Here is a 20161-nt window from a genome sequence, read left to right on the forward strand (position 1 = left end):
TACTTGTAAGCACGCACGTCGCCCTTGCTGTGGTTTCTAATTAATTATAGTAAATGCTGGAATGGTTCCGAATGGAGCCTTGGGCCGGCGGCGTGTGATGTCGGAAGGAATGATGATGCTTGGGCACGCGGTTAAGCGAGAGAGTCAAGCTCAAGCACCTGACCGACATGTCGGGTTCAGACCTCAGGCCCCGGAGTCCCGAACGCTCCAGTGAGAAACCAACCAAGGGGGCGCGTGCGACCGCGACCGCGACCTGGCCTCTGGGCTCTGGCGTGCGCCGTGCCGGCTGATGAACTTGGCAGCATGCTGCATCCCAAATTGCCAAGGACGCGACGCCGGCAGCGGGCCCGATCCAGGAACTTGCCGAGAAGGCCCAACGTGCCAAGCGGCCAAGCCGCCAGAGGTTAGGAGGCGAGGAGTTTGGGCCGCAAAGCCTACCTAAGTGGGCAGGGTTTACACGGAAGAATCGGTGGACCGACCTGCAAAGCTTGTGTGGGAGGCCGCGGCCCGCGAGCAGAGGCCAGTTTTTCTGTTTGGAATGGTGTCTCCGGAGTCCGAACAAACCTGTTTCTCTCCATTTTCAAAGACAAAATTGGCACAGAGTCAATCTACAATTCAATTAAAGAAAAAACGGATACAGTAGCAGCATACAGTGCTCTTTATTTCAAAAAAAATAAAATAATAGCAACAACATATACAATTAAATTTTAATGCACATACAACATCGAAAGTGAGATAATGAATGAAAACATATAACGTACTAATGCACAATCTGACCAATCTGAGACTGGAACAATGTGAGAAGAAAGCAAAGCAACCACTGGCGTCTCAACCCTGAAAACCCCTCAAGCTACGACGGGATAGCAGCCCCCTGGACTTGGGTGCCCCTGCCCCGGTGATACGGCTGCCGGACAGGAAGTCCAGCTTCTGGGTGCTCTGCAGGTTCGGCGGGGCCGTCGGGTGCGTAGCGATTCCACCGCCGCTGAGCGGCCCAGCCTGCCACACCGTGTTCTGCAACGTGCGGTTCCCCGGCAGCGCCACCGTCGCGTAGAAGGTGTACGCGCCGCCGGAGTACTCGGTGTTAAATACTTTGGATCGTCTAGGTGTGGATCCAGTGGGTTAGTTCTTTCCTGTTGAATCATGAGTTTGCTTTGGGGTAGGAGACAGAAAGAGAGAGATGTAGAAGCATCTGATCGTCGGAGGAGCTCCCTGCCTTCACTGGTTCGTCGATGAAGATCTGCGCTAGGCAGCGACGTTTGGTGTAGGTGTGAAGACCGATGGTGGTGGTGGAGGCAGTGGTGCTTCTCGCCGCTGGCAGTGCCACCCTCTGGATCGGATTAGGGTTAGGACAGTGGGATGTGGTGGCGGCGAACCTCGTACCATGTGCCGTTTGCCCCATCTCCTCTTTATAGGCACTGTGCGACGGGGGCCCACTAGCCACGAGATGGCTGGACGTCCCCGATCAGGACACGGTCAAGGGGTCCGTCTCGACCGTTGGGTCAAGACGAATGAGATCAATTCTAACATTCTCCCTCTTGATCTCAACTCATACTTTAACCTTAAACTTTGACTTTAATCCCTTTCGCTTTTATTTGTTCCATCACAGATTAGTGTATAGAGCATGCTTCATCGTCACGGTCAATCGCCGATAGACTTAACAGCTACAATACACATCTCTCTTCTGAAACAGATTCTTTAACTTTGGGTCCTTTATTGTCCGAAAATCATAGGCTATACCATAAACCCATGTCGACTGTGTGTTCTCTAAACACACTGGGTGGTAAGCCTTTTGTACGCGGATCCGCAAGCACTTGCTTGTTACTTTTATGTTCAATATTTTTAGTATGATTCCGGACTTTCTCCTTCACAACGTACAACTTTATCGTCAATGTGTTTGGCAGCACACTTGACCCGTTGTTATAGGAGCGAACTACTTAAATGGTTATTGCTGTTGTATACCATTATCAATTCCGGGTGTAAGTTCTTTTAACCACTTCGCCTGTCCTTTAAGCCTCATATCAAGCTATACTGTGGGTATGCATCCTTGATGACACCACAACTGTTTCTTTGGAGCTTTTCCACAATAAAACTCCAACTGCGAGTGTTAGCTACTATGTGGGTTTCACTAAACATCTCGCCAAAATTTAACATTTGTACCCACAACTATTTAAGAGTACTTATTCTTTCTTACTCACCATGAGGCCTATAAATCTTTGCACAATTGCAAAACATTCTCATCTCCATTCCAGTGATCTATATCTGGACTGGACTTCTGCCAAAATATCCCGGATACATGAACTATGTCAGGGTAAGTTCTTGCTTATAAGCATTCATTAAGCTTCCAACAGCTGAAGCATATAGGACGTTCTTTTGACCGATCTCATATTCATTCTTGGAACACTGAAAGTTCCGAAAACTATTACCCTTTACTTTAGAAATAGGCGCAAGTTTACTCACATATATACTTTATTTCTTTAGAATCTTCTCTAAGTATACACTTGAGACAGTTCTAATACCCCTTTTCCTTTTATCTCGGTAAGTTTCAATTCCTGAAACGAATGATGCTTTACCAAGACCATTCTCATTGAAACTTGAGGACAAGAACTGCTTCTTCTCCAACAGTAGATTAACACCACTACTAGCGAGTAAGGTGCTACCCACATGCAGGATTAGGAAAATAAATTTCCCATGTTTAAACTTTGCATAAATACAATTGTCCTCTACATTCTCTTTAAAACCCAAACTTTCTTATTGTACTGTCAAACTTCAAGAACCACTGTCTTGAAGTTTGCTTTAATCCATAAATGGATTTCTTTAGGCAACATCCCTTTACGTTCTTTTTCTTCTACGACAAAACCTTTTGAGTTATGCCATGTAAACTTTTCCATACAAGTCCCCGTTGAGGAATGTGTCTTTACATCCTTTTGATGTAACTATAAATCGTAATGTGCCACTAACACCATTATGATTCTAAAAGAATCCTTGCATGCTCATTATAATCTATTCCTTCTCTTTATGTAAATCATTTCACCACAAGTGACGCTTTATTGCTTTCCATATTCTCTTTGGGTATCTTTCTGTATTCCCTTTGGAGTCACCTTTGTCTTGTAGACCCATTATAGCCTACTGTTTTGGCTCCATTAGAAATTTCTTCTTAGTCACCAGAAATATCTGATTTTCTTATTCTTTAAGACCTTCTAGGGCCTCGTGGCACTTCTTTCATATGGGGCTATTGTTACTCTTCATTGCCAAAAGGCAATTGTTCTATAGCCTCCTGTATCACAAGATCCTTGTTTACTTATTCATCCTCTTTAAGAGCTAACATCTGATGTTGTATATGTCATACAACATCAACATGTATTAAGCAATTTGTTGCTCTAAACACTGTAGTGGATATGTAATCCCACTTCTATTCAAGCTTTAGGTATCTACATACCATGCTCCCCCAGATTACTCCATCTTCAGTAAAGATGGTGTATCTTGTAATTTCTTATTTTGGGTTTAATCTGCTAAAAACTCATATGGCATCATCCAGTATAAATACTAGCTGACTATGCTATCTTCCTATCGGAACTGTAAAAGGTCCAGAAATTTAGCTATTTCTTTACTTTAGGGGTATCATGATTATGACCGTCTTACTCCCTCAACGATCACATTCATCTTTTATAGATCACTTTTACCTTCAATGCATAGTGTGCATTGCTTATCTGAAGTATGGGGAAGTATCTTTCTTAATCTTACATTTCTCCCCCTCGAAATGTGGTATGAACTTTTCTACCACAATTTCGAAACATTCAGAACTCTTGTGAATGAGGAAACTTTGATTACTTACTTCATCCACATGATTACAGCATGCAAATAAAATTCGTATGGGAGCACATTTTCCTTATTACACTTCAAAACTCAACATAGTCTATTATTATCAATACTTCTGCAAGTCACACTTGCATATCATTCTTATCTCTTGATTCACATGCAACTTTCTTTTGTTCTCAAACTCATTGAGTACTTATGACCATGACACAATCAGAGTGTACGGTAAATACTAGAAAAGCATAAGAGCTATCCCAAACTTGTCTCCATGTGCGGGATATTTCTTTAGAGCATATGAATCATCACATCCTCCTCCCGCCATGCGGGATAAGTACTATGCCAAACTCTCCCGCCATGCAGGATTGGTTAACATATGTACTATGCCAACTTTACCCCGTCATGCGGGTATTTTCTCAAACTTTTCCCGCCATGCGGGTACTATCACAAACTTTTTTTTTCCGCCATGCGAGATATTCCTTTGAACGGACATAATTGCCAGGATTGGCTCGTGTTCAATCATCAAATTCAGAAATAAATCCGAATATTCTTTTAACACACATGTTTAATCCAATGTTAGTCAAATTAAACATGTATATGACTTTTACAACTCTCATAAGTGAAACTAAAAATAAATTCTTCTCCACAGAGAGTACATAAAAGACATTTCTCAATGAAGACTCTCATTGATCTATCTTTTTTCTTGGATCAATATCCTAGAATTCTTTTCTTTTGAACCCATTCTTTAAAGAGAGCACAGTCCCTTAACCAATGACATTCTTTCATACATAACTTGCCCTTAGGCATTTTATCATCTGAGTCACAAGTACCCAGCTCATTTCTCTTTCTGCCTTCAAGAATGAAAGCATGTATGTCTTTTGTCTGAAAAATATTCAACAATAATGCTCATTAAACTTTGAAAACTTTATGTTCTATTCTATATCACCGTTGGGCAGAAATAGAATAAAACATCATTCTTCTACATTAATTCCACATCACCGTTGGACAGAAATGGAATTAACGTATAGAAATTCAATAATCTTGAAAACATAGAACTGCTCCTCAAAATTAAATTTTCCCGTTGGTTCGAATTTAATTAGAAGACAATCAACTTCATTGCAGCGGAAACATGAAAATACATTTATCTAGTTTAAGAGCATTCCTTGAACTTTATCTATTCTCTGAAAATTGGTCACTTTGATGCAAAATTATCAGAGATTCAAACTTTAAACATAAAACTCATAGAATTATAATATTGTTATCATCAATGTTGGTCAGAAAATAACAATACCATAATTTAACTTTAAGCTTAAACTCATAAATGAACTTATAATATTGTTATCATCAACGTTGGTCAGAAAATAACAATATTATAATTCATCTTATCTATAAACCGACTATTCCTCCAATTAAAAAAAAATTCTTCTCTTTGATTCTAATTTTAACTGGAGGATAAACTTTTCATCATTTATTGAATAACTATAACTGCTCTTCAAATTAGAAGACAATAAACTTTTAACTTTGCAGCGAAAATTGACAAAATTTCTTTTCTACTTTTCAGAAGCATTTTACTGTACTTTTCTACTCTCTAAAAATTCTAACACGTTGGTGCAATAATTATCAGAGATTTTAAATCACTCTTTGAATGAAATCATCGAAATTTGCTTCTGAAAATAATAAAATAATTCTCAATCACCACTGTGCATTCGGCCCAACCGGAGATACGGCCCGACTTACTTTTCTTGAATTTTATCCACAGGAAAAATTCTCTTTTCTATTTTTTTTTTCTTTTTTCTTGAGCCATTAATCATTTTACAGGAAATAACATTTTACTGGAAAAGGAAAGAGAAATAGACTCATTTGTTCACTGTCTTCCCGGCCCAGCAGCAAAAACCGGTCCGGCCTTGTTTGCTCGCGCGCGCGCGCTGCCACCCAGGCCGCAACGTGGGCCTGGGCCGGCAAAGCGCCGCGGCTGCGCACCCCGCCTAGGCCTCATTTGGCCCAGTGACTCATCGCCGTCGGATCAAATCCAACGGCCATCCGGCCGAGTCGGGCGAACCAAAACGTCCCTGCCGCCGCACCCCTGAAACCCTAAACACCATTTCCTCCGTTCCCCTTCTCTCTCGCACGCCTCACGCGGCAGCCGTGGTTGCCGTCGGTGCCGGTCGGGGCTGCCGTCCTCGCCGGTGAGGAAGACGCTGCCCGGAGTGATCCCAGCAGCGGCTCCCCCGTCTATTTTCTTTTCCCTCCTCCTTTCTCTCTCGTGCCGCACTCAGAGGAGCAGCAGTGGCCCAATGGCCCATCGGAGGAGGAGTCGGTGGCAGCGCCGCCGCCAGTCCCCTCGCCGGTGCGCGCGCCCACCGTGAGGTGGACGCGCCGCCGTCGAGTGGTCTGGTGGTGGTGCCCTTTACCGCCGAGCCCGAGGCGTGGCCGCGACGGTCGGCGGTGTTCCACTTCCCCGCGCGGTGGCGGTTGCGACAGCGGGAAAGAAGCTCAGGTAAGTCCCTTCCTCCTTTCTTCTGGGATTTACCCGATTTGGGGATGGGGTAAAAATTAGGGTTAGGGTTTCAGGATGGGCACTGTTCTTCTTCCCCGACGGGTTAGGGTTAGGGTTCGAGTAATTTTCGAAATCGAGACCCCTTCTTTCCCCTTTTCTTTACCCGATTAGGGTCTAGGGTTCGATGGACCCTTTGTATTCCTTTTCTTTCGATCCGAATCGGATCTAGCTCATCTCTTTCCGCGCGTCAGCAAACCGACGGCGGGTGCTCCATCCCGCGTGAGGCGGTAATGACGGCGGTGGGGAAAAATTTCCCCGGACCGTCCAATTTCTTTAGGGTTTCATTTTCTCCGAACCGAAGTTCGTTTCTTTTTCTTTCTTCTTTTCTTTGCCCCGATCCAGATCCACATACTAGAGAACCTGCTCTGATACCATTGTTAAATACTTTGGATCGTCTAGGTGTGGATCCAGTGGGTTAGTTCTTTCCTGTTGAATCATGAGTTTGCTTCGGGGTAGGAGACAGAGAGAGAGAGATGTAGAAGCATCTGACCGTCGGAGGAGCTCCCTGCCTTCACTGGTTCGTCGATGAAGATCTGCGCTAGGCAGCGACGTTTGGTGTAGGTGTGAAGACCGGTGGTGGTGGTGGAGGCAGTGGTGCTTCCCGCCGCTGGCAGTGCCACCCTCTGGATCGGATTAGGGTTAGGACAGTGGGATGTGGTGGCGGCGAACCTCGTACCATGTGCCGTTTGCCCCACCTCCTCTTTATAGGCACTGTGCGACGGGGGCCCACTAGCCACGAGATGGCTGGACGTCCCCGATCAGGACGCGGTCAAGGGGTCCGTCTCGACCGTTGGGTCAAGACGGATGAGATCAATTCTAACACTCGGCGGCCGGGCCGGCGGGCACGGCGACCCTGAGGGTGTTGTTGGTTAGGCTGGGGTTGCCGGTGCTCTCCAGGTAGGTACTCAGGACGGACACCGCGCCGTTGCCGTCCTGCGAGTGCGAGGCGATGAACACGCTGCTGCCGGCCATGCTGCCCGCGCTCTGGGTGTTGATGCCCCACGCGACCCAGCCGCTGGGGTCCGACGGCGCGCGGAACGCCACGTCGGCGGTGCCGTTCGCCGCGTGGTACGTCCAGTACAGGCTGGCGCCGAGCACGGGGAGGGAGGTGCACCGCTGGAACGACCGCCCCGCGGAGAACTTGGCGGACGAGCAGTTCTGCTGCTGCTGCGCCGTGGCGGTGGACGACGCGAAGAGTACCAGCACGGCCGCGATGAGGAGCAGAGCCGACTGGTCCCGTCCTGCCATTGGAAGTAGTAGAACGGTGAACACGTACGTTCTTGATGTGCTCTTTCTTGCCACTGCGTTGATCGCTAGCTCAGGAGCGAGGCGCGAATGATTGCAGTAGCGAGGTGTGGTCGGAGGCTTCTGAAGCTGTAGACGTGAGAGCGGATGGGAAAGGGAGGTGTGCTATATATATAAGTTCGTAATGAAATGGGATGGGGATTATATTACCGGCGACGTTGTCTGGGCACTTGGCTAACTACGTTGACACTGTCAATCTTTCGTAGTTGCTTAAATATACTAAGTCAGACCATGCTCCTGTAAATTCCTCATGCTCTTGTAGTATTTTATTTATCTCAATCGCCGTACACGTATCGTATTTCGAATTGCCATATGGTGATGATTGATGAATAGGTCTCCTCGGATCCGTGTGTGACTTGCTCCTGACGGTGTCAGCTGCCTTGCTATCCTATTACAGGGACAGGAACTTGTGTACTGGTTTTCGTTTTCAAATAGAACCTCCCATTTTTTAACCCAGGTGTTAGGGGACAGTGTCGCATTGAACCTAAGCATAAAGTTTGATTGACTTTTTCTAATGGTCGCCTGCTAGGCGCAAGAGTCCATCTAGTGTCGATTATAGGGGTTTAATTGATCATCACCCTTTATATTTATATAGCACAGCTGGTGTTTATACCGAGTACAGAGTCTACCTGATGTTATATAAGACCAGGTAAAGTCTTCGTTGTCTATTCAGCTATCAATTATCTTATTACAATATATAGCATTAGAAGAGGCCACCAAGTTTTCCAAGAGTACATAGAAATACCAAGATTAGTCGAAAAATAAGAGGAAAAGAACATATACAGTAGGATCGGATTTTATGATGATCTAAGTTTATAATAAAACCAATAATTACATATTATTTGAAAATGTTAGATGTTATGGTCATCTAACTATTTAGAATAAACCAGAGGTAAGTGCCTAATATAATTAATATAAATAGCAATTCTGAAACAGTAGATTAAGTAAACACATTAATTTGATTTTCATCATACTAGTTGGAAAAGAAATTATGACAAAAAAATTTCTCAAATACATTAATTACGTCGATGTCGAACTTGGTTAAGCTTTAAATAAATAACATTGTTTTTTATAAGCTTAGTTAACCTTTCGATAATTTGATTTAGGACAATAACCCAAAATTCCTTATATTTTGAGATGGAAGGAGTACTACTTTAAGAAGTTAATAGCAACAAGAGAAGTATAAACACGATGTAATGTGATGGTTGAAAATGTAAATACATCCATAAAACACATTTATAATTAGCATTTGATGCCCATTATGTACAGCCAATTTCAAACAGAGACAATGTAATAACAGTGTAAACAACCACTAGAGACATTTTTTTTGAGGGAACAGGAGGGGCTTGCGCCCCTGGAAATTTATTAAAAATAAAGGGGGGTTCAAAACCAGGCAGAAAATCGAGCGCTGATCTTCGGCGCAAGCATCACACGGGCGCAATCACCGCGACACGATCTCGCAAAACACGCATCGCTCCTCACAGCCCCGCACAGAAGAGACGTGGAATTTCAAATTTAGTGGATGGCTCTAAGATCTTCACGGTCATATTGGATAGCATCACCAGCGGGCTTCTCTTTAATCCCCCAAAACTCCTCAAGTTACGACGGTGCACCTTCCTCCAATGATCGGAGTCTGCCATAACCTTTAATCAGACCGACCATCCGGATAGCGTCCCACAACCGGGGAGATATCCGCTCGTGGTCGACCCGATCATTGGCACAAAGTGGCTCACCAAGGTACTGATGGATGGAGGCAGCGGCCTCAACATCATGTATGCCGAAACGCTCGACGCCATGGGCATCGACCGATCGCGCATCCGACCGACCGGAGCGCCTTTCCATGGCATCGTGCCTGGAAAGCAGGGTCGTGCCACTTGGGCAGATCGATCTGCCCGTCACCTTTGGGGATCCGACCAATTACAGGATGGATACCCTTACCTTTGAGGTGGTCGGGTTCCACGGAACCTACCACGCCATCCTGGGATGTCCATGCTACGCGAAGTTCATGGCCGTCCCCAACTACACTTATCTGAAGCTGAAGATGCCAGGACCGTGCAGGGTCATCACCATCGGCACCTCCTTCCAGCGCGCCATGAGTGCGAGGTCGAGTGCTGTGAACACGCTGCGGCAATCGTCGCCTCCAAGGAGCTTACGTCCATCAAGAAGGAGGTCGCCGAAGAAGCACCCGACCCCAAGCGGTCGGCCAGGTCCTTTGAGCCTATAGAGGGCACCAAGAAGGTCCTCGTATATCCTAATGGCTCCAAGGACAAAGTGGTGCGCATTGTCATCACGCTTTCCTCCGAATAGGAAAGTGCGCTCGTCGACTTCCTCCGCGCCAACAGAGACATCTTTGCGTGGAAACCCTCGAACATGCCAGGCATTTCGAGAGGAATCAGCCGAGCATGCCTTGAAGATCAGGCCAGGTTCCACGCCAGTGAAGTAGCGCCTGCGTCGCTTCGATGAGGAGAAGCGCAGGGCCATCGGTGAGGAGATTGCGAAGCTTTTGGTGGCCGGGTTCATCAAGGAAGTATACCACCTCGATTGGTTAGTCAAACCCTTTCTGGTACAAAAAAATAGTAGAAAATAGGAGAATGTGTGTCGACTATAAGGGTCTCAACAAAGCGTGTCTAAAGGATCCGTTTCCTTTGCCACGCATAGACCAAGTAGTCGACTCAACCTCAGGGTGCGAAACCCTTTGCTTCCTTGATGCATACTCCGGGTACCATCAAATCAGCGATGAAAGAGTTCCGACCAGCTCGCGACATATTTTATCACCCCATTTGTATCGTTCTGCTACGTCACGATGTCGTTCAGGTCTAAAAAACATGAGGGCTACTTACCAGCGTTGTATGCTCAAATGTTTCGGGGACCTCATCGGGTGAACTCCACTAAGCCTATGGCACCGGTAAGGGAGACAAACGAGGCTGATGCCGCTTGGGCAACTAGAGAGAGGGATTTTGAATCCCAAAAGATGTCATATGACCTTGAGCATAGGAAGTGGGTCACTGCCAATAAAAAAATGTTTGGCTGTGATAAGAACACAATTGAGCCTATAATTGTGAGCTCAATCCCAGAGTGTGACACGATCACCGAGTACCTCGATAAAATAAAGAGTTAGATCACTGGCTCTTTAAAGACATATGCTACCCAGCTGAGAAAGCAGCTGGTGATAGAGAGGTACTCTGGAAATGGTGGCATAAGAGAGCACATACTAAGGATGAGCAATTTGGCATTCAAGATAAAACCAATGGATCTGGCTCTCAAGGAAGAGTTCCTTATCCATCTGATTTTTGCTTCCTCGCCAAAGGAATTGACACTTTTGTTGTCAACTACAACATACAGCCCAAGAAGTGGGACTTAAAGAGGCTCATGGCTTTGTGTGTGCAAGAGGAGGAGAGAATGAAAGTTGCCAATGGTGGCACTATCAATTATGTGAAAGACAACAAGAAAAAGAATAATAATGCTAACTCCTCCTCAAAGTCAAAGGGAAAGGGTCCCATGCTGCATCAGCCTCAGTAGAACAAGTTTACAGTAGAGAAAGATAGTGTCTCTATTATAAGAAGACAGAATATTATAAGAAAGATTGTCTCGATTACTTAAAGATGATCATGGCAAAGAAATGTGAGAACATTATTACGTTTATAAATGAATCCCTGTATGTATAGTATTTGAAATCTACTTGGTGGATTGACTCAGGTGCAACTATTCATGTTGCTAATTCCTTATAGGATTCTGTTCGACGAGGACTATGCAAAGAAGAGAAAGACACATTAAAGTTGCAAATGGAGTCTGAGCTGATGTTGAAGCCATTGGCGATCTTTCTCTAGAGCTTACTGATGGCTTCACACTTTTACTTAGCGATGTACTTTATGTTCCCTCTTTATAGAGAAACTTGATTAGTGTTTCATGCTTGGACAATGATGGATATGATTTCCATTTTGGAAATGGCAAATGTAAGATAACATTTAATAATGCATGTGTTGATCTTGCTATCTTACAAAATGAGCTTTATTTGTTATCACTACGTGATGATGTGAATGTTGTATGAGATGATGGAAACGTTGCGTGTGACAATGAGAATGTATCCTCGTCAGAAAACGAAAGAGAGCTCATGATGCGTCGTCGAAATTATGGCACTGTCGTTTAGGGGGAGATAGAAAGACTAGTTAAGATTGATATTCTTCCTCTATTAGAGTTCTCAGATTTAGAATAATACAGAGAATGCATAAAGAAAATATGTAAAGAAAATTAAGAAAGATGCTAAATGAAGCACAGGAATTTTACAGATTATTCACATAGACATCTGTGGTCTGTTTTCTGTAAAGACTGTGGATGGTATGATTCGTTCATAACATTCATAGATGATTACTCCCGTTATGGCTACATTTATCCAATCAAAGAAAAACAGAAGCATTGGATAAATTTAAGATATTTAAGGCAGAAATTGAAAACTAACACAATTTAAAGATTAAGATAGTTAGGTCCGACCGTGGAGGAGTACTACGGTCAGCATACCCCATATGGCCAAGTTCCTAGACCTTTTGCAAGGTTCTTACAGGAGAATGGTATAGTAGCCCAGTATTCTGCACCGGGCGAACTTCAGCAGAATGGAGTAGCTGAAAGACACAATCGTACCCTAATGGATATGGTGCATAGTATGATAAGTTACTCCACCTTACCGTTGAGCCTGTGGACGGAGGCATTAAAAACCATCATTCATATTCTCAATAGAGTACCAAGTACGTCGGTGCCTAAATACCGTATGAGTTGTGGACAAGAAGAGTACCCTCACTAAACCACTTACGTGTGTGGGGGAGTCCTGCTGAGGCTAAAGTATTTAACCCAAACATTAGGAAACTATATCCCAAAATAGTAAGTTTGCCATTTCATTGGCTACCAAAAAAGTCAAAAGGTTTTTGTTTCTACTATCCAGACAGACATACAAGTTTGTGGAAACGAGACACGCTTGTCTTTCCTAGAGGATGAATGATGAGGGGAAGCATGGTAGCTCAAGAAATTGACCTTGAAGAGAAGAGGGTGTATGCGTCTACTCTGATGATTCATGAGCCATTTTCTCACTACCCTGCTGTCGCTTAGCACCGATAGTGCAAGATACTGTGGTGCCGGCACCTGTTGTTATTCTGCATGTGGCAACAATGAATGACGATGAGGAACCTGTTCTTTAGGATCCTGTAGACCTATTGCCACACATGAGGGGGAGCAACAACAGCCTCAAACAGAAGATGTGTCAAATATGGAGGCCCTAGAAGGTCTCAAAGAGTTAGAAAATCGGTTATTCCTGCTGACTACGAAGTATACAACAATGAGGAATTTCAAATGGAGGATGATCCCACCTCATTTGAAAAAGCCATGAGAAGTGATCATTCATCAAAGTGGCTTGAGGCCATGGAAGATGAAATAAAATCTATGAACGCCAATAAAGTTTGGGACTTGAAAATAATTCCTAAAGGAGCCAAAACAGTAGGCTATAAAGGTTTTGTCATGGAAGGAAAAGAACGAATGGGATGCCGCCTAAAAAATTCATTTATGGATTAAAACAAGCTTCAAGACAGTGGTATTTGAAGTTTGATCGGACAATAAGGAATTTTGGGTTTAAAGAAAAATATAGAGGACAATTGTGTCTATGCAAAGTTTAAGAATGAGAAGTTTATCTTCCTTGTCCTGTATGTGGATGATATCTTACTTGCTAGTAGTGATGTCAGTCTACTACTGGAGACAAAGAAGTTTTTGTCCTCAAAATTTGATATAAAAGATCTTTTGAAGCTTCGTTCGTTCTAGAGATCGAGATTCACCGAGATAGAAGTAAAGGGGTATTACGACTGTCACAAAAGGCATACATAGAAAAGATCTTAAAGAAATTCAATATGCACAAATGTAGTCCCTCACCTGCTACTATAGTCAAGGGCGACAGATATGGTGATTTTCAATGCCCCAGGAATCAGTGTGAGATCGATCAAATGAAACGGTTTCATATGCTTCAGCTGTCGGAAGCTTGCAATATGCTTAAGTATGTACGCGCCCTAACTTGGCATTTGTTATCGGGTTACTTGGCAGATTCCAAAGCAATCCTGGAATAGAACACTGGAAATTAGTAAAGAAAGTCTTGCGTTATTTGCAAGGAATGAAAAGCCTCATGATGACGTATAGAAGATTAGATTCACTCCATATAGTGGGATATTCAGATTATGATTATGCGGGAGATGATAGAAAATCCACGTCTGGATATGTATTCACTCTCGCAGGGGGAGCTATTTCATGGAAAAGCTCAAAGCAAACCGTCACTACATCGTCCACAATGTATGCCGAGTTTGTAGCGTGTTATGAGGCAATGGGGCAGGTGAACTGGCTAAAGAAATTCATACCCGATTTGAATGTGGTTGACGACATCTATAGATCACTTAAGTTATACTGCGATAATAATCCGGCAGTACAGTATGCTCACAACAATAAATCAAGTGGTGCTGCCAAACACATTGCCATAAAAAATTATGTTGTGAAAGATAAAGTCCAGGATCATGTCATAAGTCTTGAGCATATAAGTACCGAAAAGATGCTCGCGGATCCGCTTACAAAAGGCTTACCACCCAACGTGTTCCGAGAACATGTAGCCGGCATGGGTTTAAGGGAAAGCCTATAATTCCTAGACAAAAGAAGGCCCAAAGTTAAGTATCTATTTCAGAACAGAGTGGTGTGTTGTAGTTGTTAAATCTATCGGCAATTGACCGTGACGATGAAACATGCTCTATGCGCTAATCTGTAATGAAATGAACAAAAGTAAATGATATGAAATTGAAAGATGTTAGAAGATCAAGGGGGACATTGTTAGATTGATTTCTAATCCCAAACTGGGCCCAACAGCCCAGTTGGGCCTTTGATCGGCGCCCTGATCGGGGGCGCCTAACCCATTATGGTTGGAGGCCTCCTGTCACACTGCGCTATATATAGATGTGGAGGCCGACGGCTCTGAGTACGAGGTTCGCCTGAGCCGAGCTTCCCACCAAAACCTAAACCCTAATCCCGATCAGAGAGGGGCGCAGCCAGTGACGGGAAACCATCAGCCGTGCCGCCCCGCTCCACCGACGTCGACGACTTCATTGACCTCTTCACGGAACGTCGCTGCCCGTGCGCAGACTTCACCGATGAACAAGATGACGGCTTCTGGACCATCCCCTCTGTGGTGTCAGGTTTGACACGTTCTTCTTCTATTCCTCTCTGTCCCTCTACTCTCGATATCGCATTCACAGTAAAGAGAACCCGCTAGATCTAACCCTAGATGATCTTTTCGATCTCAACAGAAACAACACGGACACAGGAGCGGCGGCCGTGGCACCTGCGGCGCCTAGGAATGGGAAAAAGAAGAGGAAAAGAAAGCGGAAGGCAAGGATCACACCTGACGATCATGCAGCCCAACCAGAGGATAGGCAACAACACGAATAGACACTTTGCTCTTGGAGACGGACCAACAAGTGTCTTGTCGCACAGCCTGTAGGTTAGCCAAGCAAATGGGTTGTCTTTGTGTCAACCCGTGTCTAACCGTGTTGATAGGAATAGGTGAAAAATGTCCTTCAACGGGTTTTTTTAATTAGATCTTTAAGTATTGTCATCCTCTATTATTATGGATTTTTTGCTAGAGAGTGAAGCTAGCTTTCTAGAGTGTGCACAAAGATAGAGATTGATGTTTATTCAAATGACTGTCTAAACGAGAATTTTGAGAGTGAACTTGAAAGACTCTTGAAGATGCTATGATGGGTCCTAAAACATAGCCATCGTTATCTCCTGCTGCTCCGCTATGTCGTTGGTGGTTTTGTTCACTGCTCCGGCGGAGGCCATCGAGGAGGTAGCATGCCATGCACGCCACGCGAGCTTGGACTCCCCTTCACACGCGGTGGCTCGCTGTGCTGATCCTCGTGATCAAGGAGGAGGATGTCCACGAGGCACTACGTCTCAACGGGTACGACGGGGGTCCTGGTCCCGCTCCTGGGCAGCTCGGCATCTGCGCTGCTTGCAAGGTGTGTTCGTCGCGAGGGTCATCCTCGCCACCCGAATGTCGCACATCCTTCTGGAGGTCGGCAGTGCAAAGGCTGGCAGGTCCCCTACGTCGGCCTCGTCGCCATACATATGCTCCGCCATGGCCACCATGATGGTCGACTCTGTTGCCACACGGGCTATTAGCGCTCTCAGTGGGGCCACCATAATGGTTGTTGACTCTGTTGCCATGGGCTATTACCAGCGCTCGCACTTAAACCCAGTGGGCAGTGGTTCATGCTGGCAAACATAATTTGACACCAAAAAATTGTGGGTCGGACTTATAGAGTCTCTGCAGCAACAGATAGTGGCCCATGTACATGTCCAGAAATAGCGGTTACCCGGGTGGTGCCGCTCCATGGCGCTCGGCCGACAGGCCCACGTCCGAGACTTAGGCCCTAGGCCCGTGTAAGCGCTGCGTGGGTTGTACGCACACTTTGGCCCAATTCGTGTAGCACAACTGGGCCCAGTCCAGTCCATGCTCCGTTTACCCCCTTTAGGCCCAATCTCGCACTCAGGTATTGTGGGCTTGTGGAACAGACTGGACTGGATCACCCATCGAACGTCGTTACAGCATCATGCTTGCATACGCCTTCTTGACCTTGGACGGGTCCTTGGACCAAATGCATGGGCAGATTGATCCTTCGTTGGCGTGTCAACCATTGCATCTCATCCACTGCAACTGTCCGTAGTCATGGAACAAATCATATAACTCAGCAACATCTCCGGGTAGTCAGATCCACTAGGTGAACTGCCGTGTGTACAACAGTACAAGGTTTTCGTCCATTTTCTTGGCCCTGATTTTCTGGTTTATATATCTCTATGAAATCCTACTTATGATTTTGATATGTGTGTACAGAGACACATAACTTGATAAAAGCTCATCTTCAAATTAAATTCGTCAAGTGATCTTATTAGGAAAAGTCTGTCTAATTGCATCAGTTACATCATTAAGCATTGTTTTCTCGGCTCTGTGTTTTCTCGGATATTCTGATACGCAAATTCTCGGCTCTGTGTATGCTACGATGCCGTCCAATCCACAGGACAAACAAGACATGGCATAATTTTTCGTTGCGTGATGGTATCCGTCTAGAAAACTGCCCCCAGCTGTTGTTTTCACAACTTCTGGTGAGCATCTGACTAATAACAGGAGACTGCAAGCTGACCGGAGAAGTTGGGAGAAAGCGACTGTTCGGTGTCATTTTTTGCCGCAGGGACATCGGTTACATCATTAACCTGTCGATTTAGCTTGAGCAATAAGGAAGCCGTCATCTGATCGAAACCATACACTAATCAAAGTAATCGTACATCAATAATAAGAAGGAAAAAAATGTGTACAAATGCCATTATAGAACCCTAATAAAATAAAATAAAATAAAAACAGAAGAAAAAGGAGCTACTCTTCTAGGTAGAAGTACAGGAAAGAAACACATCAGCAACAGTCTCTCTGAACCAGGACCCTGCTCTGAACAACGCCATCAGCACATCGATGTCACAACCTCGCCCGCATCAAAACTAAGCACACCCACACGCCCGGCGATCAGCTGGTACTCCCTACGCACCCTGCTGCCAGCCGTGGCCGTTGCCGTTGGCCGCCTTGTCGGCGGCGTTCCGCCTGCGCTTCCGGATGGCGATGGGCCAGGTGATGGCCTCGAGGCAGAGCGCGATGCCGCCGAGCGTGGCCAGGATGACAATGTACGCGGTCTTGTATCCGCTGGCCGGCTGGAGGATGTCGAGCCCCTTGAAGATGTTGATGGCGCTGAGCACGATGACGGAGTAGCCGACGGAGTGGTGGTAGATGTTCCAGTAGAGCCTGTACTTGTTCTTCTTGTCGGGCCTGAGCAGCAGCGCGAACACCTGCAGGGTGGCCAGGCTGAAGATGGCGATGCCGAGGTTGCGGTGGGGCTGGTAGGTGATGCCCGCGGACTCGCTGCCCAGCTTCAGCCCCAGGCCCCAGCCGGCCACACCGAGGATGTAGCCGGAGCACTGGCAGGCGATGTGGAGGTAGAACCACGCCGGGTCCGCGGACTCGAACACGCGCAGGTAGCGGGCGATGATGGCGCCGATGGGGATCAGGATGCCCCAGGCAATCGCGTTCAGCAGTCCGTGGATCTGTTTGTTGTAGCAGACGCGTCAAGGTTAGAAAGGTGTTGCCAAAAATTAAATTCTCTGTGTTGCACTTGCATGCATCAGAAAAAAAAAAAGAAGCAGGAAATTCAGTAATCCACTTTTGAGGTGGCTACTAGGAGTAGGTTCGTTCAACAACTCTCGGTGGCAATCTGAAACCGACGCAAATATGTATAGTATACTAGCAATTAAGTATTCCCTTGTGAAATCTGAAATGCAGTGCAGCTCCCCCAGAAAGATGTTGCTTCTGGGACTGGGAGTCTGAACATCTTTTTTCAGGGTCATATATATGACACGGTCTATCCGGTTGGTGAAGCAAGCAAATCGAGTTTTAATAAACCATTTAGCAGATTTTATATATGTCACGTCACGTCTAAATTAAAGTAATCAATCAAGTAGCTTAATGCCTTAATTCCAGTCATCTCCAACCCAGCTGACTCTTAATGTACACAACGTCGCCATCCTCTAATTGAATACTTGATCACTACCTATCCAAACTTTACCTACCGTCTGAACAATTGGGCAGGGAAGGCAATCTTTGAAGCGTAAGAAAACGAAAATTGACAAACAAAACAAGCTAAAGCAGGAGGAGATGGGAAGGAGCCAAGGAGGAGGAACTCACGTTACGGCGGCGAAGCTTGGAGTTGGACGCGGTGGTGCTTGACCCCGAGAGGAAGTCCAGCCTCTGCGTGCTGGCCAAGTTGGCTGGCGCACTCGGGTGTTGGGAGATGGCACCGTTGCTGGTAGGGCCGGCCTGCCACACCGTGAACTGCTGCGTGGAGTTCCCGGGAAGCTGCACGGTGGCGTAGATGGTGTAGGCGCCGTTGGAGTACTCGGCGGCGGGGCCGACGGGCACGTTGAACGTGAGGGTGTTGTTAGTTAGGCTGGGGTCTTTGGACTCCAGGTTGGTCATGAGGATGGACACCACGCCGCTGCCGTCCTGCGAGGCGATGAAGACGCTGCTGCCAGGCATGCTACCGCCGCTAGTGGGGTTGATGCCCCAGGCCACCCAGCCGCTGGTGCCCGACGGCGCGCGGAACGCCACGTCCGCGGTGCCGTTCTCCGGGTGGTACGTCCAGTGCAGGCTGGCGCTGAGCGACGGCAGGCTGTTGCACTTGACGAAGGTCCGCCCGCCGCTGAACGTCGCGGACAGGCAGTCCTGCGCTGTGGCGGCGGAGGCCAAGAGCACCATGGCGGCCCCGAGGAGGAGGAGGAGCCGGGCCATGGCTAGTGGTTTTTGGTGGGAGCTGGACGGAGCACCTGGCCGGCCGGCGCGTCGCCTCGATATCGGATTTTGATGAGCTCAGCTGTGGTGGTGGTGACTGGTGCCTCGATAGATGAAGGCAGGCTATCTTGGTCGGAGCTGCAGCTGGTGAGGGAGGGAAAGCGCAGCTGCGCTATATGTAATGGCAGCACGGGGAGAGGAGGAGGTCGTCGCGCGCGCGGTTGTTGGGGGCCGGAGAGCCGATGGCCGCTAGCGTGTGCGTGGAAGGTTCGAGGTTGACGTGGTCGATCATTTCGCAGTCTCATCTGGGGATTTCGTCTCCGATACCTTATTATGATATCTCTGTGAAGCATTACAATGATACAGCTGCTACTTTTTTTTAACCTTTCTGTGTGTTTATATGACACGGTCTTCTCTCATTAGGTGCTGAATAATCGAGGCGACACATTTCGTGTTGAACGTTCAAGCTAAGGGAGCATATAGTACGGCTCAGGTTGTAAACTGTACTCAACGTACTGGACATACATGCTGTAAACATGGCATTGGTAGCAGGCGTTTATAATACTAACAGATGAAATCAGCTACCGTTTCAGCAAAAGATTGCTTACATGAGGTAGAATTATCGAGTGACAGATCGATGTGGTGAAGGTTGCAGGCTTTCAGCGCTTTAGTTTCTTCGTTTGCCAGGGTGTGAGCTACACATAGGTCCAAATGAAAGAGACCAAGTAAATTACCACAAAACCTCTGTCATTTTTTTACTCACACCATGGTGAGTTGGAACAATTGTTGTGCGCATAGTCATGTACCTGCCCCGCCCCGTAGTGCAGGAGCATGCCCTTTTCCACGTTTTAGTGAGAGCCGTGGCCCGGTCTTCCGCAGCCGAGTTGCCGAGAGTTGTTGAGGCTGGCCAACAAGGCCAGAAGGCAGCAATAGGAAATTCGGACAAGAGGAAGAGGATTAGGTGAAAGCTGGAGCAAGTTCAGGACTGTAGACCGTGTCCCGCTCGGTCAACTCAGCTCTTGTGCTTGTGTAGCTTCCTTTCGTTCTCACCCCGCTATCCTCGTCGTGCGCTTCCGGCAATCGCATTATTA

At 46.3% G+C, this 20161-nt stretch overlaps 2 protein-coding genes across 2 annotated transcripts; both read right to left on the reverse strand.

Moving 5' to 3' along the window:
• Positions 1–828: 828 nt before the first annotated feature.
• Positions 829–7615, reverse strand: LOC136550942 (cytochrome b561 and DOMON domain-containing protein At5g47530-like). Its single transcript, XM_066542527.1, has 2 exons — positions 7189–7615; positions 829–1088 (listed from the first exon to the last, which is right to left on the reverse strand). The coding sequence occupies exons 1-2, from the start codon at positions 7613–7615 to the stop codon at positions 829–831; spliced, it is 687 nt and encodes a 228-aa protein (XP_066398624.1).
• A 9376-nt stretch (positions 7616–16991) lies between these two features.
• Positions 16992–19367, reverse strand: LOC136505236 (cytochrome b561 and DOMON domain-containing protein At3g25290-like). The gene is made up of 2 exons (XM_066500384.1): positions 18468–19367; positions 16992–17830 (listed from the first exon to the last, which is right to left on the reverse strand). Exons 1-2 carry the CDS (start codon positions 19068–19070, stop codon positions 17273–17275), a joined length of 1161 nt encoding a protein of 386 aa, XP_066356481.1. The 5' UTR covers positions 19071–19367; the 3' UTR covers positions 16992–17272.
• Between the last annotated feature and the right edge of the window lie 794 nt (positions 19368–20161).

This window comes from Miscanthus floridulus, chromosome 1, assembly GCF_019320115.1.
Source record: "Miscanthus floridulus cultivar M001 chromosome 1, ASM1932011v1, whole genome shotgun sequence".
Lineage (NCBI taxonomy): Eukaryota > Viridiplantae > Streptophyta > Magnoliopsida > Poales > Poaceae > Miscanthus > Miscanthus floridulus.

Coding starts and splice junctions, on each gene's coding strand:
- LOC136550942 (XM_066542527.1), bottom strand. CDS start 7,615: ATGGCAGGACGGGACCAGTCGGCTCTGCTCCTCATCGCGGCCGTGCTG. Junction 1,089..7,188: donor CGCCGGCCCGGCCGCCGAGT/GTTAGAATTGAT, acceptor GACGATCCAAAG/TATTTAACACCGAGTACTCC.
- LOC136505236 (XM_066500384.1), bottom strand. CDS start 19,070: ATGGCCCGGCTCCTCCTCCTCCTCGGGGCCGCCATGGTGCTCTTGGCC. Junction 17,831..18,467: donor CCAAGCTTCGCCGCCGTAAC/GTGAGTTCCTCC, acceptor TACAACAAACAG/ATCCACGGACTGCTGAACGC.